Source organism: Schistocerca serialis, chromosome 9, assembly GCF_023864345.2.
Source record: "Schistocerca serialis cubense isolate TAMUIC-IGC-003099 chromosome 9, iqSchSeri2.2, whole genome shotgun sequence".
Taxonomy (NCBI): Eukaryota; Metazoa; Arthropoda; class Insecta; order Orthoptera; family Acrididae; genus Schistocerca; species Schistocerca serialis.
Genome location: NC_064646.1, coordinates 127,471,838 through 127,493,651, shown reverse-complemented (window position 1 = coordinate 127,493,651; position 21,814 = coordinate 127,471,838). Strand labels below are relative to the sequence as shown.

The 21,814-nt window shown below is 40.9% G+C and overlaps 1 protein-coding gene across 1 annotated transcript in view; it reads left to right on the top strand.

Moving 5' to 3' along the window:
- Positions 1 to 21,814, top strand: part of LOC126419202 (uncharacterized) — a 269,493-nt gene that overhangs the window by 119,646 nt on the left and 128,033 nt on the right. Inside the window, exon 10 of the mRNA XM_050086337.1 lies at positions 16,669 to 16,769. Within this exon, the coding sequence (XP_049942294.1) occupies positions 16,669 to 16,769 (101 nt within the window). The remainder of the gene's footprint in view (positions 1 to 16,668; positions 16,770 to 21,814) is intronic.

Below are 21,814 nucleotides of genomic sequence, written 5' to 3'. Positions count from 1 at the left end.
AACTAGCAGAAATTGGAAGACTTCAGTCTGTTAATGCTTTGTGTCTGATCACAACCACTAACAGTAGAAGTAGTAGTAGCAGTAATAATAATAATAATAATAATAATAATACTGTGTATAGTAGCCCTTATTTAGTTACTGTTGTGTCATGCTATCAAATAATTCATTTATTTGTTTTGAAGTGAGTAATGAAGCAATTTCTGGACTACTGCAGGTATTTTCTACGACTTGAAGAAAACATTTTCTTCAGATGTTTAGCACTTGTTACATATACATCTCACTTCTATCATCAGTGATGTACGGGATAAAGCACAACATATGTGTGTAGTGTGTGGACTATCCGAGGAACCTTAACCTACATCCCCTTAATGCTTTTAACTGAGAAAAAGTAATTATTGATAACTTATATAATCGTTATTAAGAGTCTTACAAAATTGTGAAAGCATTTCTGAAGAAGATAATTTTGTTAACATCGAGTATAGATTTAGGTGTCAGGAAGTCGTTTCTGAAAGCATTTGTATGGAGAGTAGCCATGTATGGAAGTGAAACATGGACGATAAGTAGTTTAGGCAAGAAGAGAATAGAAGCTTTTGAAATGTGGTGCTACAGAAGAATGCTGAAGATTAGATGGGTAGATCACATAACTAATGAGGAGGTATTGAATAGAATTGGAGAGAAGAGAAATTTGTGGTACAACTTGACTAGAAGAAGGGATCGGTTGGTAGGGCATATTCTGAGACATCAAGGGATCACCAATTTAGTATTGGAGGGCAGCGTGGAGGGTAAAAATCGCAGAGGAAGACCAAGAGATGAATACACCAAACAGATTCAGAAGGATGCAGGTTGCAGTAGGTACTGGGAGATGAAGAACCTTGCACAGGATAGAGTAGTATGGAGAGCTGCATCAAACCAGTCTCTGGACTGAAGACCACAGCAGCAACAACAACAACAACAACAACAAAATTGTGATAATAGTCATGATATTTTGAAAATAATATATTTTCATGACTGAAACAGAATCAAATCATTTAGTTTTTACCTCTCAGAAAATTTCCCAGGTTGGGAACCACTGCTCTATGGCAAGGGGTTGGGAGCGGGAGTGGCATAGCTATGGATCAGGATGTTGTGTAAATTGGTTGGGCAGTGGAATACCACATTAGGAGGGGTGACTAAGATCTTGGGTAGGCTGTTCCTGATTTCCAGGCATGATGCTAGATAATAAAAGCCCTTTCTTTGAGGTGATGTTTGAGGGTTTCAGTCTTAAGGTGATATTGTGTGACTTCTTTGAGGTGATGTTTGAGGGTGGTGGGAGGATTAGGGGTGTGAGAGGATATGGCATGAGAAATATGTTTGCTGACTAGGTTTGGGGTGGGGGTGTGGGGGGTGTGGGGGGGTGGAGGAGGTATCCCCATACCCAAGTTTAAACACTTTGCTCTTGTCAAATCCTACTCTCCTTCTCCTGATCCCAACAGTGGGAATACTTCTTTGCTATGAATCCCTGTAACTAATCTTAAAAGAGAGAGAAAGAGAGAGAGAGAGAGAGAGAGAGAGAGAGAGAGAGAGATATCCTAACCTAATTGTCCTCCCTGCAGACAAAGGCTCCACCACTGTCTTGACAAACTATAGTGGCTACCTGAATGAAAGCTTCTGCCACCTGTTTGAGTCTTTCACTTACAAGCTCTGCTATAGTGATCCTGTGCCAGAAAACTCTTAATAACCTCCAATCCCTGATGAAATGCTTAGGACCGTCCCAGCACCTCTTCCCTGATTCCAGCTCCCTCCTTACCCCAATGACACATCATGTACCCATCCTCTGTGTGCTCCCCAAAATCTACAAATCCAGCAATCCTGGATGCCCTGTTGTAGTTGGTTATCATACTCCTAAAGTAAAGAACGTCTGCTTTACCTGACCAACACCTCCAATCTATTACCTGAAACCAAGCCTCTTTCATCATAGATACTAACCACTTCGTTCATCAACTCTCAACCATCCTCACCCCTTTAACACCTAGATCCTTGCCATCACTGTTGCGGCCACCTGCCTGTAGACTAATATGCTTCTTGCCCATGGCCTTGCTGCTATCAAACACTGCCCAGTGTCTTCCAGACTGCAAACTCACCGTCATTCATTCCTAACACACCTTACCAACTATATCATCACATGCAACTATTTCTCCTTTGAGGGTAAAGTATATGAACAAATCTGTGGCATAGCCATGGGCATCCACATGGCAATCTTTTTATGAGCTGTCTGAAGTAAACTTTCCTGGTCTCCAAAAACCCCAAATATCTTGTCTGGTTCAGGTTCATTGATGATATCTTCATGATCTGGACCCAGGCTCAAGATGCCTTACCCTCACTCCTCCACAATCTCAACACTTCTTCCCATGTGCTTCATCTGATGCTCCTCAACCTAATGTGCTGCCTTCCTGGTCGTTGACCACTTTACATATTAAGCCCACTAACCACCAATGGTACCTGTACTGTGACAGTTGTCGCACTTCCACATCAAAAAATCACTCCCACACAGGGCATCTACTCGTGGATGGCGTATCTGAGGTGATGAGAATTTCCTTGCCCAGCATGCTGTAGACCTCACAAAGGCTCCGCAGACAAGTACTACCCCCCTCCCCAAACCTAGTCTGCAAACAGATTTCCCATGCCATACCCTCACACCCCCATGAACCATGGACCTTGCCGTTGGTGGGGAGGCTTGCGTGCCTCAGCGATACAGATAGCCGTACCGTAGGTGCAACCACAACGGAGGGGTATCTGTTGAGAGGCCAGACAAACGTGTGGTTCCTGAAGAGGGGCAGCAGCCTTTTCAGTAGTTGCAAGGGCAACAGTCTGGATGATTGACTGATCTGGCCTTGTAACAATAACCAAAACGGCCTTGCTGTGCTGGTACTGCGAACGGCTGAAAGCAAGGGGAAACTACAGCCGTAATTTTTCCCGAGGGCATGCAGCTTTACTGTATGATTACGTGATGATGGCGTCCTCTTGGGTAAAATATTCCGGAGGTAAAATAGTCCCCCATTCGGATCTCCGGGCGGGGACTACTCAAGAGGATGTCGTTATCAGGAAAAAGAAAACTGGCGTTCTACGGATCGGAGCGTGGAATGTCAGATCCCTTAATTGGGCAGGTAGGTTAGAAAATTTAAAAAGGGAAATGGATAGGTTGAAGTTAGATATAGTGGGAATTAGTGAAGTTCGGTGGCAGGAGGAACAAGACTTCTGGTCAGGTGACTACAGGGTTATAAACACAAAATCAAATAGGGGTAATGCAGGAGTAGGTTTAATAATGAATAGGAAAATAGGAATGCGGGTAAGCTACTACAAACAGCATAGTGAACGCATTATTGTGGCCAAGATAGATACGAAGCCCACGCCTACTACAGTAGTACAAGTTTATATGCCAACTAGCTCTGCAGATGACGAAGAAATTGAAGAAATGTATGATGAAATAAAAGAAATTATTCAGATTGTGAAGGGAGACGAAAATTTAATAGTCATGGGTGACTGGAATTAGAGTGTAGGAAATGGGAGAGAAGGAAACATAGTAGGTGAATATGGATTGGGGGACAGAAATGAAAGAGGAAGCCGCCTGGTCGAATTTTGCACAGAGCACAACATAATCATAACTAACACTTGGTTTAAGAATCATGAAAGAAGGTTGTATACATGGAAGAACCCTGGAGATACTAAAAGGTATCAGATAGATTATATAATGGTAAGACAGAGATTTAGGAACCAGGTTTTAAATTGTAAGACATTTCCAGGGGCAGATGTGGACTCTGACCAGAATCTATTGGTTATGACCTGTAGATTAAAACTGAAGAAACTGCAAAAAGGTGGGAATTTAAGGAGATGGGACTTGGATAAACTAAAAGAACCAGAGGTTGTACAGAGATTCAGGGAGAGCATAATGGAGCAATTGACAGGGATGGGGGAAATAAATACAGTAGAAGAAGAATGGGTAGCTTTGAGGGATGAAGTAGTGAAGGCAGCAGAGGATCAAGTAGGTAAAAAGACGAGGGCTAGTAGAAATCCTTGGGTAACAGAAGAAATATTGAATTTACTTGATGAAAGGAGAAAATATAAAAATGCAGTAAGTGAAACAGGCAAAAAGGAATACAAACGTCTCAAAAATGAGATCGACAGGAAGTGCAAAATGGCTAAGCAGGGATGGCTAGAGGACAAATGTAAGGATGTAGAGGCCTATCTCACTAGGGGTAAGATAGATACCGCCTATAGGAAAATTAAAGAGACCTTTGGAGATAAGAGAACGACTTGTATGAATATCAAGAGCTCAGATGGAAACCCAGTTCTAAGCAAAGAAGGGAAAGCAGAAAGGTGGAAGGAGTATATAGAGGGTCTATACAAGGGCGATGTACTTGAGGACAATATTATGGAAATGGAAGAACACGTAGATGAAGATGAAATGGGAGATATGATACTGCGTGAAGAGTTTGACAGAGCACTGAAAGACCTGAGTCGAAACAAGGCCCCCGGATTAGACAATATTCCATTGGAACTACTGACGGCCGTGGGAGAGCCAGTCCTGACAAAACTCTACCATCTGGTGAGCAAGATGTATGAAACAGGCGAAATACCCTCAGACTTCAAGAAGAATATAATAATTCCAATCCCAAAGAAAGCAGGTGTTGACAGATGTGAAAATTACCGAACTATCAGCTTAATAAGTCACAGCTGCAAAATACTAACATGAATTTTTTACAGACGAATGGAAAAACTAGTAGAAGCCAACCTCGGGGAAGATCAGTTTGGATTCCGTAGAAACACTGGGACACGTGAGGCAATACTGACCTTACGACTTATCTTAGAAGAAAGATTAAGGAAAGGCAAACCTACGTTTCTAGCATTTGTAGACTTAGAGAAAGCTTTTGACAATGTTGACTGGAATACTCTCTTTAAAATTCTAAAGGTGGCAGGGGTAAAATACAGGGAGCGAAAGGCTATTTACAATTTGTACAGAAACCAGATGGCAGTTATAAGAGTCGAGGGACAGGAAAGGGAAGCAGTGGTTGGGAAGGGAGTAAGACAGGGTTGTAGCCTCTCCCCGATGTTGTTCAATCTGTATATTGAGCAAGCAGTAAAGGAAACAAAAGAAAAATTCGGAGTAGGTATTAAAATTCATGGAGAAGAAATAAAAACTTTGAGGTTCGCCGATGACATTGTAATTCTGTCAGAGACAGCAAAGGACTTGGAAGAGCAGTTGAATGGAATGGACAGTGTCTTGAAAGGAGGATATAAGATGAACATCAACAAAAGCAAAACAAGGATAATGGAATGTAGTCTAATTAAGTTGGGTGATGCTGAGGGAATTAGATTAGGAAATGAGGCACTTAAAGTAGTAAAGGAGTTTTACTATTTGGGGAGCAAAATAACTGATGATGGTCGAAGTAGAGAGGGTATAAAATGTAGGCTGACAATGGCAAGGAAAGCGTTTCTGAAGAAGAGAAATTTGTTAACATCCAGTATTGATTTAAGTATCAGGAAGTCATTTCTGAAAGTATTCGTATGGAGTGTAGCCATGTATGGAAGTGAAACATGGACGATAAACAGTTTGGACAAGAAGAGAATAGAAGCTTTCGAAATGTGGTGCTACAGAAGAATGCTGAAGATTAGATGGGTAGATCACATAACTAATGAGGAAATATTGAATAGGATTGGGGAGAAGAGAAGTTTGTGGCACAACTTGACCAGAAGAAGGGATCGGTTGGTAGGACATGTTCTGAGGCATCAAGGGATCACCAATTTAGTATTGGAGGGCAGCGTGGAGGGTAAAAATTGTAGAGGGAGACCAAGAGATGAATACACTAAGCAGATTCAGGAGGATGTAGGTTGCAGTAGGTACTGGGAGATGAAAAAGCTTGCACAGGATAGAGTAGCATGGAGAGCTGCATCAAACCAGTCTCAGGACTGAAGACCACAACAACAACAACAACCCTCACACTCCCCAGTGCTCCCACCATCCCCAAGAATCACCTTGTCACCCAATATCACCTTGGACTGGGGCAACAGATCTTTATTCTCACCTCTCCTGAAGTGGTATTCTGCCGCCCATGGATGTAGCCATGTATGGAAGTGAAACATGGACGATAAATAGTTTGGACAAGAAGAGAATAGAAGCTTTCGAAATGTGGTGCTACAGAAGAATGCTGAAGATTAGATGGGTAGATCACATAACTAATGAGGAAATATTGAATAGGATTGGGGAGAAGAGAAGTTTGTGGCACAACTTGACCAGAAGAAGGGATCGGTTGGTAGGACATGTTCTGAGGCATCAAGGGATCACCAATTTAGTATTGGAGGGCAGCGTGGAGGGTAAAAATTGTAGAGGGAGACCAAGAGATGAATACACTAAGCAGATTCAGGAGGATGTAGGTTGCAGTAGGTACTGGGAGATGAAAAAGCTTGCACAGGATAGAGTAGCATGGAGAGCTGCATCAAACCAGTCTCAGGACTGAAGACCACAACAACAACAACAACCCTCACACTCCCCAGTGCTCCCACCATCCCCAAGAATCACCTTGTCACCCAATATCACCTTGGACTGGGGCAACAGATCTTTATTCTCACCTCTCCTGAAGTGGTATTCTGCCGCCCATCCAACCTACACAACACCCTGGTGCATCACTATGGCACTTCCATTCCAAACCCTATGCTGCAGGGGTCATATCCCTGCAAAAGATGCAGGTGCAAGAACTGCACAATCCACCCATCCACATTTTCTACTCCACTCCTTCACAGGCTTATTCTATCCCATCAGAGGCAGGGTTCCCTGTAATAGCAGCCATGTCATGTACCAACTCTGCTGCAATCACTGCACAGCATTTCATGTTAGCTTGACAAGCAACGAGTTGTTCACTGTAATGAATGGCCACCACCAAACTGTGGCCAAGAAAAAAGTCAACTATCCATTGGCACAACTTGCAGCTGAGCAAAACATGCTAGATTTCAATGGCTGCTTCACAAACTGTGCGATCTGAATTCTTCCCTTAACACCAGCATTTCTGCACTGTGTAGACGGGCATTGCTGTTGGAGCACATCCTTCACTCTCATAATTCTCATGGCTTCAGTCTCTGTTAACCCAGTATCCCCATACCATCTATCCAATACCTTCCTCTTTCTCTGTCCTGTCAACCCCCTCTCAGTCTATTTTTCCACGTCATCTTTAGAGGGTGCTGCATGTCAATGGCTCTGATTCCAGTGTATCACTTACGTAGCTCATGCACCTATGACCCCTCGCTTCCACAGTTCTAACCACCAAACATGCTGCTAGACCCATCCTGTACCCTTGCTCCTGCCCCAACCTCTACCCAACCCGCCTGACACACCACCTTCTAGTGAAGTCCACCTCCCAAAATGCAATCTTGCATTGTATTTCAAGCCAGCACAGTTGTGTGTGTGTGTGTGTGTGTGTGTGTGTGTGTGTGGGGGGGGGGGGGGGTCTAGCTCATCAAAGCTAGCAAATTTTTTTTCTCTTCCGTGTGCCTGTCAATGACTCAACAATCTGCTGTTTGGCGAGTGGTCTCCTTTTATTCCTAAATTATTTACATTCTGCTAGAACTTCTCTTACTGTATTTGTGATTGACAGATTTAGGTGAAGGGCGTTGGGGTGGCTGTGCTGCCAGCATGCAGCCAACCACACTTCACAATTTTCTGCTGCACTTAACCTACAGAACAGGCAACACAGTGAGCACATGGTTCTCGGTGAAGAACAGTGATTATATGGGGGCTGCCCTCGTACTGCTCGACTCACTGAAATAATTCTAATTGGAGTATAGACAGTGTTTTCCCTTTGCTATGGCGAAATAGTGTCATCGTCCCAATCCTTAAGCTAGACGCAACTGTCCATCAACAGTTACTGACTGATTAACTTGCTCTGCAAACTGTTTGAAAGGATGGTAGCCTGATGATTATGTTGGGTTCTCGAATCGTTGGGTCTTTCGTCCTAATATCAGTGTGGTCCTGGGAGAGATGATCCACAGCCAACCATGAGATTAAGTTGGAAATGACAGTCTGACAGTATTCTTGTAAATATAAAAACCTCATGGCAGTCTTATTTTTACCTATGTGAGGCATACGCCACAAGTTGGCGCCATCACATTTTAATTACCCTCTGGTGACTGGGAGCTTTCGAGGCTCTCTACCGAATTCTAGTCTTCATTTTTTATCACATCAATTGTTTCAGGATAGCTAGCAACATCTCAGGTCCCCTTGGATCCAAGAAAATGATGTCCCATGGATCTCTGTGCTAAGTGTTACAGGCTTCGTTCATCACCTCAGTGGGCTTGTAATCTACGTTCAATGACTGCTCACCCTAGCATTGTGTGCCATTGACTTTTACTCCTGGTATTACTTCCAATCTGAAGCCTTGGCTGAACAGCAGCTCCAAGGCACCATCCAGAGGCCTTCTGCTTGAACCCGTTCCCCTGCTTCCATTTCTCTCCCATGAAAACATGAGTCGTGAATTTTTATCATCATACCATAGTCCATATTCTACATGTGTACCTAGATCTTTGATGTTGTTGCACAGTCCTGATTTTTAGGCCTCCTGTTTGACAAAAAGCTTACTTGGCTGTCCTATATTTGTCAACTAAATACTAGCTGCATGTGAATGCATCAAACTCTCTGTGTTCTTGCCCACACCCCTTGGGATTTGGATCAGACTACTGTCTTCCATATGTAGTGGGCCTTGGTCTCATCCCAGTTGCACTGTGGCTGAAAGATCTGTGTTTCAGTGGTACATTCAGTTTTGAAACTAGTGGCCCAGTCCATAATTCTGGCGAGATTCAGGACTAGTCCCATAGGCAGTTTCCTTACTGAAGTTGGAATCTTCCCTCTTCAGTTCTGGCAGTACCAACTCTTGCTTGGCTATACAATCACTATTTGACAATTTCCTAATTATCCAACGTACTAATTTCTTTTGCAGACAGGGGAAATCAGAATGTGCTCCCTATGTTTATGGATAGGACATGGGATATGCTTTTGAATCTCCCACCAGTCAGGAGCAGTACTTGCCAGGAATGTTTAGTGTTTTCATGGTAGAGCTGACAGCAATCAACAGTGTCCTGTGTCATTTTAAACAGTCCTGACTTGACTTTGTTTTAATTTGTAGTGACTCAGTAAGGAGTCTCCAGGCTGTTGAGTGGTGTTCACATTGTGGTATCTGCTACTCATGACCTCACTCAACTTAGTCATACTGCCTGCTCAATTGTCCTTTTTTTTTGAGTCCCAAGTCATGTGTATATCCCAGGGAATGAAATGGCTGACCGTTTGTGTAGAGAAGCGAGCTTATGCCCAGCATTCATTTTGACAATCCCAGGTGCAGATTGGCGACTGCACATAAGACATCTCCACACTATGAGGTGGAATAACATCTATCAAGGAGACTGCTGCTGCATGGTGCTCCTCCTTCCATTTCTCCCAGAAGGAATCCACCATCCTATGGCCTATATGCCACGACAATATGGGTCATTCCAGGTTAACCCAGTTTCATTTTATGTAACCACTTTGTGGTTGTGGAGTCTTACAGTCAGTAGCTCATGTCTTGGTGGAACGCCCCTTCCTGCCTTTCCATGCTGTGTGTGGTCTTCTGGATTCTTGCCTCTAATATTGGCAGACGAGTAAGTCATGGATAGTTGCACTGGTTATCTGTGAAAGTGGTTTTTACTCTCAGCTATAAATTTTACACTACTTTTGGGATAAGGGCAGAGTGGTTTGGATTGGGGCTTGGCAATCTCCTACCTCATGCTAGATCTGGATGACCCTTGACCTATCCCCTTTCAGCTGCCTTGGTTGTGAATTTTACTCTTGTTTTAATGACTTTTAGATGTGGTTAGCTCCTTTCTGCTGCACGCTATGTTCCATTTTAGGGGTAGCACTTTGGCGAATAGAGGATGCTGTTCCTCTTTTTAACTGTTTGGCTATAATGGATTGAGCATTCGATGTCTGTGGAGGAACAGATTTCCTTGCATGCAGAGCCCTGGGTGGGCACTCGCCTAGCCATACCATCATACTGATCTGATTCCGCTGTACCGCATTGCAAAACTTTTGAGATGAAGTTTTATGAATGTAAGGTGATATTTAAAGGATTTTTAATTCCAATTTCAAATCTTAATTTTTATTTTCATGTGTCATATCAGATTTTTGTACAAATCATGACTGAAGTTTTAGCTGAAATTTTTCTTTTTGAACAGGATTTTTTTTTTTTAATTTTGTTAAAAATAAGTTACTTATTTTGTAATGTTGTCTGCTGCACACTCCATTAGATTAGACAGTAGTAAATCTTAGCTTAAAAATGCCAATAATTGTTATAAAAACTCACGTATGACCATTTAATTTTCCTTTGCTGATTTTATTGCATCAAATTCTGATGTGAGGCAAAACTTTCTTCCTTCATTGTCTTCCTTCACATTGCCATCCTTCTTTAGCATAAAACAGCAGTTAGTGATCATGTTTGCATTCCACCGTCCCTACCATCTCTTTTTCATCTTCTTGATGTTCTGATTTAACTGCTCTCCATATTCTTCACTGACGTTGGTGAGGTTCACAGGGGAAACATCGCTACATGAATGTAGAAAATGAAGCTTCACACTCGTTACAGCCTGATTTCGTGAAACTCTGCAGTATTGATTTAACCATAGTTTTATAAGTTGTTGTTGTTTTTGTTGTTCTTGTTGTTGTTGTCTTTGTCTAAAGTCCAGAGACTGGCTTGATGCAGCTCTCCATGCTACTCTATCCTGTGCAAGCCTCTTCATCTCCAAATAACTGCAGCAGCCTACATCATTCTGAATCTGCTTAGTGTATTCATCTCATGGCCTCCCTCTACGATTTTTACCCTCCACACTTCTCTCCAATACTAAATTGGTGATGCCTTGATGCCTCAGAATGTGTCCTACCAATCGGTCCCTCCTTCTAGTCAAGTTGTGCCACAAATTCCTCTTCTACCCAATTCTATTCAGTACCACCTCATTAGTTGCGTGACCTACCCATCTAATCTTCAGCATTCTTCTGTAGCACCACTTTTTAAAAGCTTCTATTCTCTTCTTGTCTACACTATTTATTGTCCATTTTTCGCTTCCATACATGGCTGCACTTCATTGGCCAAAAACTTGGTCGCTACTTCTTTAAATGAAACCCAAGCCCTTTTTTTCCACTTGATTCTTTGTACATTTAAACAAATCGTCTTTTATTAAATTTCTGGTGTGCACCTCAACAAAGATCCCTTCTTTATGTTTCTCATAAGAGAGTTTTGGAAATGTTGTTACTGAGTACATGAAGCAATAACCATTTAAGTTTCATTAATCCAGGCTTGATATGGAGGGGAGGAAATAGTGTTTGATTGAACAATGGGTTCATTTCATTATTTTTATGTATTTACTTTATTTGAGATACATATTCCATAGATCCAGTATGGCGTGATTAGGCATGGATGTGGAACGAGTCGAAGCAGATACAATACAGATATCATACAATACAATACATACTGGTACATTACACATGGTAGATGAATGATTCAAAACTGGTACAATACAATAATAGAGACAATAAACAATACAATACAAAAATACAATAGATATAAAAAACAATACAGATACAATGACAAAGGAAATAATGTGAATTACTACTCAAATTATTTGTCTCTACTGAAGAATTCATCTAAAGAGTAGAAACATTTTTCCAGTAGGAATTCCTTTAGCATCCTGTGAACCAGGCTGGAGGGCTTTTCTTTCAGGCCAGTTAGTTATCTTTCTGCGATTGCCTGTCGCTCAGCTGTCCCACTCACAAATGAAACTGCCTTTCTGTGTAGCCGAATTGTTGCCCAAGTAACATGCCGACTTCTGTTCAAATCCCCACATATTTTCCAAGACTGTTTTTCATAGTTCATGTATTTCAATGCAGCTTAGAGGTTTTTACGTGTCTCCCTCCTGTGTATTGACTGGGCGACATATATTCACTCAAACAAATATCTATTATATAAAAGTACTCTTTTTCAGGCTACATTTTGATGAATCTGTGAACAACCTCCACTAACTTGGATCGTAAGTGACATTAAAGAAATTCAGTAAACCCTCAATATCGCTATGAAAAACCATATATGGTCTTTCTCTTTAAACAATTTTATTAATTTCTGTTCTCTGTTTCTGCCCCAAGAGAACGATACTCTAGGTAGTAGATGATGATCTGCTTTCAGTTTTGAATCAAACAGTTTGGCAGAATCTTTTGTCATATTCAGGTCACAAGTTAAATCATTTAGCCTGTTTTGACTAAATCATTCTGGTGCAGAATCTTCTTCCGGGTTGTAATAATCAGCATCATTACATTCATTTTCTGAGCTGCTTTCCTGTCACAAATCTTAGAGTGCTAGGTGGAACTGAAGTAGGGAGAGCTTCACTACACATAATTTACCGTAAGACCGAAGAGATTTTAGGACATTTTATATCCTTCTTACTTTTTGCATTATGGCCCTCAACATTAACTATACAAAAATAATCATATATGTGAGTTTGCATCTCCCTCCAATTTTTCTTACAAGTACTCGATATGTGACCCCTACTGATTCTCCATGTATCAAGTCTGTAATAAACGTCATCCCACATTCAGCACAGCATGTCTCTATCCATCAGTTCAAAAGTATTTTTGATGCTAACACACAGTCCCAGTAGGCTTATTGGTAGAGGAGAGGTAAACACTGGATCCTTAAAATAACTTCATTAAAAAAAAAAAAAAAAAAAAAAAAATCACTTGGGATTGAGTTGGGAGAGCATGGAGGCCATGATGTGAATTGCTGATCATAAACTCTACCATGACCGATCCATTGGTCTCTCAATTTCCCGTTTAAGCATTTACGAACATCATGATGGAAATGAGGTAGTGCACCATACTGTTGGTAGTTGAAACCTATACTTTTTAGTCTCCAGTTGTGGCATGACCAATTTTTCAATTTTTTCACAGAAGAAAAAGCCACCATAAAATTAAACTGTAAGACTTTACAGAACTCGTTAATATGTGGTGAATCTCAAATGCACTGCACGTTAATGTGGGAGTTCCCTGTCCCCCAGATTTGCACATTGTACCTATTCACTGTGCCAGTTACAAAAAATGTTGCTTCATCACTGAAAACCGAGCGAGGTGGTGCAGAGGTAGCACACTGGACTCACATTCGGGAGGACGATGGTTCAATCCCACGTCTGGCCGTCCTGATTTAGGTTTTCCGTGATTTCCCTAAATCACTCCAGGCAAATGCTGGGATGGTTCCTTTGAAAGGGCACGGCCGACTTCCTTCCCCATCCTCCTCTAATCCGATGAGACCGATGACCTCGCTGTTTGGTCTCTTCCCCCAAACAAACCAAAAATCACCACTGAAGATGAGTTTCTTTCAAAACCCATCCTCTTCTGTAAGCTGTTGTAGCTGTGTCAGATATTCAAAATGCCTGACTTTGACATTAGGAATCAGGGCTTGTAGCAATTGCAAATGGTAAGGCTTTAACTTATTTCCTTAAGGTCCTTTAATTGTCAGTTGTGGTTTGTTCAGCTCTGTGCTTGCTTTGTTCGTCAACTACTGTGGGCTATGAATGAAACTTGCCGCAAACAGTCAATTGTTTCCTCACTCACTGCAGACCGAGCCATTGATTTCCCCTTGCAGAGGCATTCTGAAGCTTTAAACTGCACATACTTTCATCGAATGGAGTTGGCAGTTTGTATACCTTTTTTTGAACTTCATTCTGAATAGAGTTGTTGTACTGTTACAGCAGACTGATGTGAATGCATCTCAAGCACAACATAACACTTTCTGAGCACCTGTCGCCATTTTTCCTCACTACTCATTCCTGCACTCTTGTGGCAGAAATCTAAAGTGTAGCTGCAACAATACAAAATATTTCATGTTTTCTGTATGAGTGTTGAGTTATGTGATGATACAGCAATTGATGTAGCTAAAGTGAATTCTTGAAATTGAAATTGCTTCAATCATTTATAACTGTATATTAATGTCCTCGTTGCTTAGCAATTATGTACTTACCACAAACATAACAGAATACTTTGGGCTATTCAATTGATCACAAGAACTCATTTATAAGAAAATACAAAACTATTTTTACAGCACAAATATAACATCACAACACTATAGCATGTCAACGATGAACTAAAGTTTTCCTCATAACGGCCAGATGAGCGCAACAAATGTTGCCAATTACTTCATCTTACTAAAATAAAATTTCCCCTAGTTGCAGTAAAATAACTCTCTGTGGAACTTAGGTTTAAATAAAAAAAGAGTTATGTCGCTTTGTGAAAAAACTGTATATAATAGAAAAAACCAATAACACATCTGAAATTGGTGCAAAAAAGTATGTCAGTGGAAGTTACACAGACATCAAAAATTGTGTTGGAAAGTGTTACTTCTCTCATCTTGTTTTAGTATTATGGGTCCAGCTGATGTCCATTGTGTATCTAGCCTTCTTGCTGTTACTATTATGAATCTCCTGGTCAGAAGACATTCTTTTACCCTGTAATTGTCTTTGCCCTTAATCAGGTGGCAAGGGTTGGATGCAGGTGGGGCTTCTCTCACCAAAGTGAGCCCAGGGAGACCCCTTCATCTGCTCTGACACTGTACCAACCCAACCTGTATACTTCTATTTCTCCATTAACATGAGTCCCTGCCCGTGTATCAATATAGCTTCCAGTGGCTTGATTTTTACCACTCCTCTGTACTTTCATAAGCTGATAAATTTCCTGTCAAGATGTCACCAACTCCAGATGAACTACCTCTTGATTGAGTGTCTGATGATGCTACCGTTTGATCCTTTAAAATCCCCCTCCCCCAATCCCACAATATAATGCCAGAATGTCCAACCTAAGATTTCAGATTTTGTGATCTTCTCAGAGGAAGTTTCCAGATCCTACAAGACCTTACTGTGTGCAGGAGATAGGTTACAAGGAAGACCGTAGATCTATTATAACCCAAGGGATGTGGCAAGAATGTAAATACTTTTGTCAATGGCATATTGTTGGAACATTTGTGATTTGCATTCAGTTTGATGACATGCATGTTTTGTTAATATATGCAGTTAACTTTGTTTGAGGTTAAACTGTCTGTTGTGGTACAGAGTCCTTGTGGTTTTTTTAACTGTAGCAACAAAATTGTGAATAGATTGTCAGTCATATGTAGACGTTCATGTGCCCTGTCGAGATTTTATTATTTTTATCATTTTTACACTGTATGCAAAACTGCTCTTAAATGTAATTAACAGTCTGAGCTTGTAGCAAAACATCTGGCTTGACAATATCCTTCTCAGAAATGTGTATCTGCCATTGTCAAAAGCTAATTCTAAATATTCTATTGACTAAAAGCATTGTGCAGTGCTGTAAGAGATTTGAATGTTCAAACAACATTATTCTGTGTTCAGTTCTCTCCTCCAATTGTTATGCAAATTAAAACTGGTGGTGGAGGCCAATCTTATTTCCATCAGTGCTCTTGGTGCAATTGCTTTGATTTGTGCATCTCAATGAGGGAGGGGAAGTTGGAATGTGAAGCTCATTTAACTAATGGATCCATCAGTTATGTAAACTAATCCAACATACTACTTTTTGTAATGCTGTGGCGGGGCAGGACTTTTGTTGACGACGTATTATCGGTTGTGGATTTGTAATTCTGATTTTACAGCTGCGTAAAATACTTTTGGCCTCATTGTTCCTTTACTTAGTGAATTAATCACAGATATGGTTTTATAAGTAGACACGAGCACAGCCACAATTAATATGAATTGCATGAACTACTTATTAGCACATTTTTTAAAAAACTTTAATGCCAAGAACTAGAAGAAAGTGTTTTCTTTTTATCACTCGTGCATTCTTTGTTACATACGACACTTAAACTACCAGTGATGTAATTTCAAAGTGCTGCTGCACATTTTATGTTATTAAGTTTTAATTATAAATTTTGTATATCGCTGCCACAATAAACATTGATAATTTGAGCCGCATCAGGTCGGAGCACTGGAGGTACTTTGGTGGTGCACACAGACAGACTGTAATTAATTATTGTGCAGAAATATTTGCCCAGAGTTTTCAATTTAATAATTAATAGTGTATTCCAGGATTAAGCTGTGTGGGGATGAATGTATTCGGTGATTAATATTGACTCTGGCTTTACTCAATACCCTGAATTCAATATTGACAAGCTGACATGCAGTCTGTGTACAGACTTTTATGTTATAACATGCCAGCCAGTGTTTGAAAAATATTGGATGAGGATATCACTTGTTTAGAAGAATCTGGCAGTTATTTAACTGCAACTGTATGAAAGTTATCTGTTTAATTTTTTGAGATGGTGTTTGAGTTCAGAGCTCTCCACACAAAGTACCACTTACTTCTTGAGAATGTACATGCAGTATCTTTCAGTTAGGAATCAGTGATTGTAATTTATATTTATAGATTGGAATCATAGGAAACTGTACAGTTAGTACCCACTAAAAACCTGGACACTTTACCAAGCATTTTAGGGGACAGTTTAGTTTTTGTAATTGCTTTTGAGCTTTAACCATGAGATGGTGCAGATGTCAATATTTGCCTTCTGTTAAGATATATCTATTTTAATGCCATTTGTCTTACAGATCAAGCCACTATTTTCTTCTTTGCAGAGATGGGAAGGTAGAGAACAAGAAGAAAGACAGGAGAAAAGAAGACAGGAAGAAGAAAGGAGATGATGAATCAAGTGATGAGGAGTGCACAGACTCTCAGGGTGAGTACTGAAAGCATTTACGTAGATAGTTGTTTCTGTTGTTGTAATTTTATTTGCAGGAACAATACATAAGTCACAGCACTAATGGGGCTTGAGGTAGACCTACAATTTTTATCCAAGATCTTAAGAAGTGACCGTCATAGTGTACTGAAATGTATAACATGATGTGACAATGAATTTTTGCTAAAATTTGCCAAAGAATTGACACAGACAATTAGCAAGCAATGTAGGAGCACACTCGTAACTGTGGATCATGATTGAAAAGTTGAGTTTCTTTGAAGCAATTAACACCTCATGGATAGAAATGTGATGAGGACTGGAAGAATAGCAGTTGTATGCCCTGAAATGGCAGCAGGCATTTAGCCTAATGAAAAAGAACTACTTGCAGTCATTTAAGTTTTGTTTCTCCCTTTCTGAAATGTACATGCTATAATGGAACCTATATATGTCTGATTTTTAATGTTTAAGACAAATGGAGGAAGTCAAGATGATAACTTCAGTATTGATAGCTTCTTTTTTCATTTAAAGGTGAATAGAGAGCAAAAATGATTTTATACAAATCATCTCTAAAGGCATCTGTTTAGAAAATAACCAAACCTCATTTTTTTTAAAAACTTTGCTTTTAATTTCAAAGATTATTGGTCCTTTGCCCACCTTCAAAGTACTCCCCTCCCCTATTTACACACTTTTCGTAGTGGTATCATGCAAGGCAGCCTTGGATAGCGTAATTTGAGATGGTCTTTAAGGTCTGCAATGGATTTGCTTTGAGGCCGTCAATGCTTTGAAAATGGTGTCCTTTCAGCACTGATTTAAATTTTGGAAATAAAGAAAAATCACAATGAGTCAGGTCTGGTAACTAAGGGGGCTGTGGATGACTAACTATCTGATTTTTTATACAAAACTGACGAATTGACAAAGCGGCGTGTGTGAATGCAGTGTTGTGGTGCAAGAATCGTGAGTTGCCTCACCACAACTCTGGTTTCTTTTTGCAGATTTACCCACTTAACTATTGCTAAGTGTCTTGTAGTACACACAGTTCACTGCACATGTTTCACCTTCTAAACATGTGAAGTGGAAGGCCTGTGTGGTCGAAGATTATCTCCAATTTTAAATCACGAAAACCCTTTGCACCATTGTTTACGACCCAGAGCATCATCTCTGCAAGCTTGTTTCAAAAGCTGGAATGTTAATATACAAGTTTTGTACAGTTACCAAATTTTACATTGCATTGTTACTCCAGAATATGGCACATTTGAGAAATTTTCACTAAGACTTAGACACATTGCAGAGAGATAACAATATCATAAAAACTAAATGCGATCTACACTCCAAAAACACCTAGTTACAAAGGAGGTAATGTGCAAGGCAGTGCTGTGAACAACATATAACTGAATATCTCCATTAGAGTATAATTAAAAATGTTCGCATACTTTCAGAACAGACCTCGCGCATCAGTGAACAATAAATGAGAATTTTTGTTTTTAATTTTTATTTTGTCCATGTCGTCACATCCTATTGAGACACAGTAATGCTCTGACTCAGGACCCTACTTGCTGTTGACACTGAACATAGCTGAAATTGTGAAGTTAGTGTACAGTTTTATATGCCTGGTTGTATGGTACTGCCTCTAGAAAAAGTATCCATCAAAACTTACATGTACAGATACTGAGTGAGGCGAATGTCAGAGAAATGTGTACGTTTAGATAGTCCACACTTCACGTGCCATTCTGTGATTACAATTCTTTTGAATATCTGGGTTGATCTATATTTGACCTAGCTGAAATTATTTCCTTCAAATTATAGAAAGACTGGCTGGCAGAGAGGCAGGAAGCCACCACGGTAGTAGAAATGAATATCTCTCTCTCTCTCTCTCTCTCTCTCTCTCTCTCTCTCTCTCTCTAGCAGTCCACTGTGCACTTTAGGGTGTTATTTGTTAGACATTGAAACTTATTTTGCCAATGGAGTGAAATTAATTGTTCACTTTGACGAACACTTCTGCTCATACAATAAAATCTGGAAAACAGGTGGTGTGTGAAACATTTTGTCACAGTCCTCCATTTGTCTATCACTCGAGTACTGACATTTTTATGTAGCTGGTATTCTCGGCAGTGGAATGATTGTTAGCTCATGCCACATGTTGTACACCTTTTTGTCTGAAGAGATCAAAACAAACCAGAACAAATCATGTAATGTGTTACTTTGGTTTCAAAAATGTAAGGTTCTTATATATTTGTCCATGAATTCTTTATGGGAAATGTTGTTGAAAGTTATGTATGGGTTGCTGAGTGTTAAATCTTTTGATAGCTTGTAATACGTTCTGCATGTTGGAAATTGTGTGTGTGCAAACAGCTCAGATCACTGCGGTGTCTAAAAGTGTACTTCTGCTTCTGAAAATGCAGAGCTGCCAGTGTTCTAGAATTAACAATGAATCTACTGGCAGCATCACTGCAGGCTTCCAAGCACATACAAAACACAGAATCTCTCAGGACTGCATACAACAAGCAGTGAGAAATGCCAGATCTTTGGATTCTGAAAGTAGACACTTACTCTTCATTTGTTGGTGGGAGAATTGAGGAAGTTAGTAAGAAGTGTTACATCATTAGTAAACCCCTCATGAGTCAATACCATATTTACTACAAAGCTAATTAATAGATTCCTTGATTCTACACTAATTATGGGGTAGGTTGAGCTCCCTGAAATATGTATTTTAGAAAGGGAAAGTCTTAGAAAGATATTGAAAGAAAAGCATCAGAAGAAATCAACAGAAAATTTTTGGATCATTACTTGACAGTGCTGTGTGTGATAAACTCCTGGTGGATGTCTTATTTCTGTCTGGTGAGATGACTGCCTTGGCTGCCCTTGTGCAGCTTTAGTAGCTATCAATAATGATGGAGCTTAATCTCATATTGGACAGTAATGGGGGAATAAATTGTCAGTTGTCTCTTTAATGAACTCTCACAACGTTCACCTATTGTGATTTAGAGAAACCAATTAAAACATAAATCAAGGTGGCTAAGCATGGATTTTAATCCTCGCAAATAAAAGTCTAGTATCGTATCCACTGCAGCATCTCATTTGCTTGTTCCTTGAGAAACTTCAGATTCAGTTGGTGCATGCAGCACTTCATAATACCTGTGATCTCGGTACAAAATGTGGACACTTGTAACTTTACTACAGAATGTTGACAGTTGTGATCTCTGTGCTGACCACAGGACCTTGTTACTTTGCTGCAGAAAGTTGACACTTGTATTATATCAGACAGTATGAGGATATAAATGCAGTAACTTGATAATTTTAATGGCAACATTTTTTTATTTCCTGAGGTTGGTACAGTTTTTGACATTGTGCAATAACAGGTCTTACGAAATTGAGAAAAGTCTGACAGTATTCTGGTACTCAGTATGTTCCCCTATAAATGACAGTATTGAAAAGTCTCTAATAGCTTCAACTGCTGTGTTGGAGCACCAATAAACTCTCTTACTTCCAGTCTATACAAGTGATAAGCGGATATAAAATCTTGCGAAGTCAGTGGAAGACCGACTTTTGTACAACATACCTGAAGTTTAAGACTTGCTTTAGCATAATTTGACTTGTCTCTACTTTCCAAGTTCTGTGCTCTAAGACACAATTTTCTTAGATTATGTTTGAAGTTGTTGTTGCTGATATGTATCAAATGGGTTGAAGTTTGAGCACTGATGGCCAAATTCGTTAGATACTTTCTGTGTGGTTTCTTGTAAGAGCAGTTCTTTTAAGAGAATGAAGAGAGTTTTATTCTTCATCACTTGAATGTTGGCACAGTTTTGTCACTTTCACAATGAGTCACATCACATCACTTCACTCACCACTGTCACATTGTGTGGTTTTATTATTTTGGCTGTTTCCACTTAATCGTCAGCTGGTTTGTGGATCAGATGGCCCTTACTCTCTAGTACACACCACACTGCCCCCCCGTCCTCCCCCCCCCCCCCTCCACACACACACACACACACACACACACACACACACACACACACACACACACACCATCACCATCACCATGATCATCATCAAGTGTCAGCTTTATTACAGTCTGTAAACGATTATATCCCAGTTTTTGAGTCTGTAGATTTCGGAAGATTTAGGGCCACTTACATTTTCCTGCCAGCCACTTTCAACCTTCAGTTTCCACCATGTCTGGTACGAAGCTTAAACACTGTTTTAAAGGTTGCACAGCCTGAGGAATTCTTACGTATCTACCCGAATCAGCGCGTAGAGTTCGGTGTGTCACTCGCATCGTCTGTTCACTGGGCAGTGGAGGATGAGGCTGCAACCGGCCCGGGTGCGGAGGGTTGCGAGCGGGACTCGTCGCTGGCTTGCCCTGGCGCCGAGTCACTATCCTCGGAAGCATGGCACAGCTTGCGGTGCTTGTGGACGAAGTAGTAGCTGGGGAACTTGGAGCCGCACGTCTTGCACGGGTAGTACTGCACGTTCATGTCGAGCAGGCGCGCCTCCCGCCGAGGTCCCACCGGGCGTACCTTACGGGCCTGCGCCGCGTGCAGCGACGACACGGGGTTAATGTGGCGGCGGGCGTGCTTCTGGTAGCAGTAGTGGCTCTTGAACGTGTGATTGCAATAGACGCACGTATAGACAGCGTCGCTGCCACTCGCGGAAGATGAAGATGCGGTGGAGGCGGAGGCAGTGGAGGCTGAAGCCTTGTGCTGCTGCTGCTGCTGCTGCTGCTGCTGCTGTTGTTGGTGATGCGCAGGGGCGGCGCCCTCTGCCGCCGGTGCCGCCTCCGCTGGAGCTGTGTCCGCCTCCAGCAGCCCGTAATTGTCGTTGAGCACACGGTGGAAACGAACCGGCCCATCGCAGCACGCCACGTCGATGATGACCTGTGAACAGATGCTGCCGTTCAGTATCCTACCATTTCATTTCACCAGTGAAGACATTTTTCGTAGTAGCTGCATCAACGTGCCTAAAATGTAACGTTCATAAGCCCAGCTTGGTAATGGACCGACTGTAGACCACAATGGTCAATTAGCAAACATTGTCGCGTCATGCCTGTT